This window comes from Gossypium hirsutum, chromosome A13 (genome assembly GCF_007990345.1).
Source record: "Gossypium hirsutum isolate 1008001.06 chromosome A13, Gossypium_hirsutum_v2.1, whole genome shotgun sequence".
In the NCBI taxonomy this organism is placed as follows: Eukaryota; Viridiplantae; Streptophyta; class Magnoliopsida; order Malvales; family Malvaceae; genus Gossypium; species Gossypium hirsutum.
In genome coordinates this window covers 89,791,569-89,794,493 of record NC_053436.1, presented here as the reverse complement: position 1 = coordinate 89,794,493, position 2,925 = coordinate 89,791,569, and the positions used below count along the sequence as shown (strand labels likewise).

Genomic DNA, 2,925 nt, shown 5'->3' with positions numbered 1-2,925 from the left:
AGTTAGGGAATATATTCGTTCCATTTCTTCCAAGATTGTGACAACCATTGATGTATAAATAAAATAACACAAATTTTCGATGATAAGCACAACAATAATGGAGTTGTGAGAATGGGTAATGCTGCTCCTAAAATAAAAAATTTTCTATTTAATTTATAAAATTTTAAATTAGTAATGACAAAGTTATATTTTAATCTTTTAAAATGATAAAAAAAATTAATTTAATTCTTTAAAAATTATAAAGATATAGACTATTTTAATAGTAAAATTATATTTTTATTATTATAAAAATATACAATCTAATTTCACCTTAAAAAACTTTTTAATTTCACCCTTGCCAGAAACTAAATGCCTTTCTTATTTTAGAAAAATGATTTTTTTTAAAAAAAAAAGAAAATTAGTAAACAAAGAAAATATGCAATTCCATTGTGTTGTGTTTTTTTTACCTAAATGTTTTAGAAATGTGAAAAAGTTTTTTAAGTAGAAATTTTAATTAATAAGTTGAGTTGAAATGAATATAAATATAATAAAAAATTGTAAACAGTTTGTGGTTAGAGTTGATATGAATGTAGGAACCTAACAATTGTTTGATTTGATTTTTGATTAACGACAAAAATATATATTTATTTTTTATTTGATTACTTGTGCTTATATAAAATTCATTTTATTTAATCATATTAGTAACTTTGCTATTTTTATGTCTAAAAATTGTTTTATTTAAATTATTATTTTTAATATGATAGAAAAATAGATAACAAATGCGTTTTAAAAAAAAAAATTTTAAAAAAAGAAGAAATTCTCCAAGCAAATATTCTACTTCCTAATTTTCCAATAATAGCAAGTCTAAAAAAGCAACAGCAAAGAACTTTCAGATCTTCCAATAAACTTTTACGTAATCTCCGCAACACTCGTCAACGTCACCATAGTCAAATTTATAACTTAACTTTAATAAACTTCAAAAATAAGTTATTTCATTCTCTGAAATAATTATAAATAATATTTAAAATATTTATTAAAATAATCTAAATATATATATATTTTAAAGTTTTCCGAAGTGAAAATTTTGAGTCATTATACATTTAGATTTATCAAATCAAGTTTATGGTATTAATTTATCTTGTTTTTCTGTTATGTTGGTTTGAAATAATTTTCAAATTTATGAGTTCCAACTTCTAACTTGGAATTTAATCATATTGTCAATAAGATTTTAATTTGATTTGTTTAAATTTTTAAATTTAACTCAAAATAAATTATTCACCTGATTAGATTTGAATTTTATTTCACTCGACTTAGTTTGAAAAATTTTTCAAATTAATTAACATGATAAAATAGGACTTGCCAATTCGACGAACTTAAAAGTTTTTACTCAATTCAGTTGAACACAACCCTAACTAAACCTATGAGCACAATTTAATATTATATCTTTCTCAATCTTATATTTATATTTTAATATTTGATGCATGATAACGAATAATTTTATACACTACCAATGAAGGAAATTAAAATACATCATTTATTTTATTTTTTAAAATAAATCACCTAAGTGTTTTTTTGGATTATTCATTATAATCTAATCCATTATTTATTGATTTCCCAAGGCATCCACTTAGATGAATTCACTAATTAATTAATCCTCCGTGCTCTATAAATTCATTAAGAGAATATATGTTGGTAACAAATTTTAAAACTTCTCCACTGGAGTTATCAATTATTCTTTTTTATGAAATCTACTTCACTTACGATTAGAATTATAGAATATAAATGCTTAATTACATATTTGAAGCATTCCCATGTAAATTATAGAATATATATAAAAGATATTCTCTATCATATACTATTACTAATACAATCCATGCGTATATAATAAATTTATCAAGTTTCTTTAAATTATAAAAATGATTTAAGTATTCCAATTCCAGTGATAGTTCTCTTGGAGAGTTTAGGGGTAATCAATTGTTCCTCAGTATTTGCTGCTGTTGAATGTTACCCCTTAGCTATTATTTCACTGAAAAAAGGAAGAGGAAAACATATACTGTCAACCTTGTTCGTAAAATATGTATATATATAATGTTTGAAGGATATGCAGAAGCAAATTAAGCCAACCGTAGCAATTGAGTGAACTGCGCAGCCTTATAGCATAATCTCCTCCTTTTCGTGCCGTCAATATATTTAACATGACAGCCAAACGAATTTGAGTGAGGGCACTTCGCTTTATCATCAACTTTGATTCTTCATGTAGTGCTTCACATTCAATTTCCATTGCCTCCAGTTTCTCTCCAACTTGGGATTGCCCTTCTCTGATGCTACTTTGCTCCTTCCTAATCTCTTCCAATTCTCCCTTCCATCTTCTACATTTCAATTTTGAATCATGTTTCCTCGCTTTTTTCTTCTACCAATACAATAATTACAAACTGTTAGAAGGTTCATTCAACGTTGACGTTTTCAATCACCAGCAAACAAAATAGTTCCTAAAGAACAAAACATTACATATATACGCACCTTGTGCTTAGTTTGCATTTTCATACCAATCTTCCTATGCAGGATCAGATCATAACAATGTGGTTTGGGGAACATCTTATGCAAAAAATCAATGAATGAAGAGGGCAATCAATGGTAGAGTAGATGTGTGTTATATACAACCATTTATGTTATACTTACTTATAGATGCGTCTGGGGTTTGCGTTTCTGTAACTTAAACGCAAGGTATTTAAAGCGACACGAAAATGGACCTACTCGCGCGGTCACCAGCTTTTTTAACATCTATTTTACCCATTCACTAGATTATTTGAGATCCAGTTAGTTCATGCTTTTTAAACTTTATGACTAATATTGGTCCTTTTTTAAGCATCGTATTCTCCGGACACACTTTTTTTTGTTTCTTTTTCAAAAGAAAAAGCAATGAGAATAAAAATAAAAAGCTTAAAA

General features: G+C 26.0%; 1 protein-coding gene across 2 annotated transcripts; it reads right to left on the bottom strand.

The window, feature by feature from the left end:
• Window positions 1–1,724: 1,724 nt before the first annotated feature.
• Window positions 1,725–2,681, bottom strand: LOC107894744 (uncharacterized). Of its 2 annotated transcripts, none has more exons than XM_016819980.2 (3): window positions 2,500–2,681; window positions 2,104–2,389; window positions 1,725–2,005 (listed from the first exon to the last, which is right to left on the bottom strand). In XM_016819980.2, the coding sequence occupies exons 1-3, from the start codon at window positions 2,572–2,574 to the stop codon at window positions 1,998–2,000; spliced, it is 369 nt and encodes a 122-aa protein (XP_016675469.1). In that variant the 5' UTR covers window positions 2,575–2,681; the 3' UTR covers window positions 1,725–1,997. The 2 variants fall into 2 exon arrangements, with proteins under 2 accessions (XP_016675469.1, XP_016675470.1); XM_016819981.2 differs by having other exon boundaries at window positions 2,104–2,386; window positions 2,500–2,663.
• Between the last annotated feature and the right edge of the window lie 244 nt (window positions 2,682–2,925).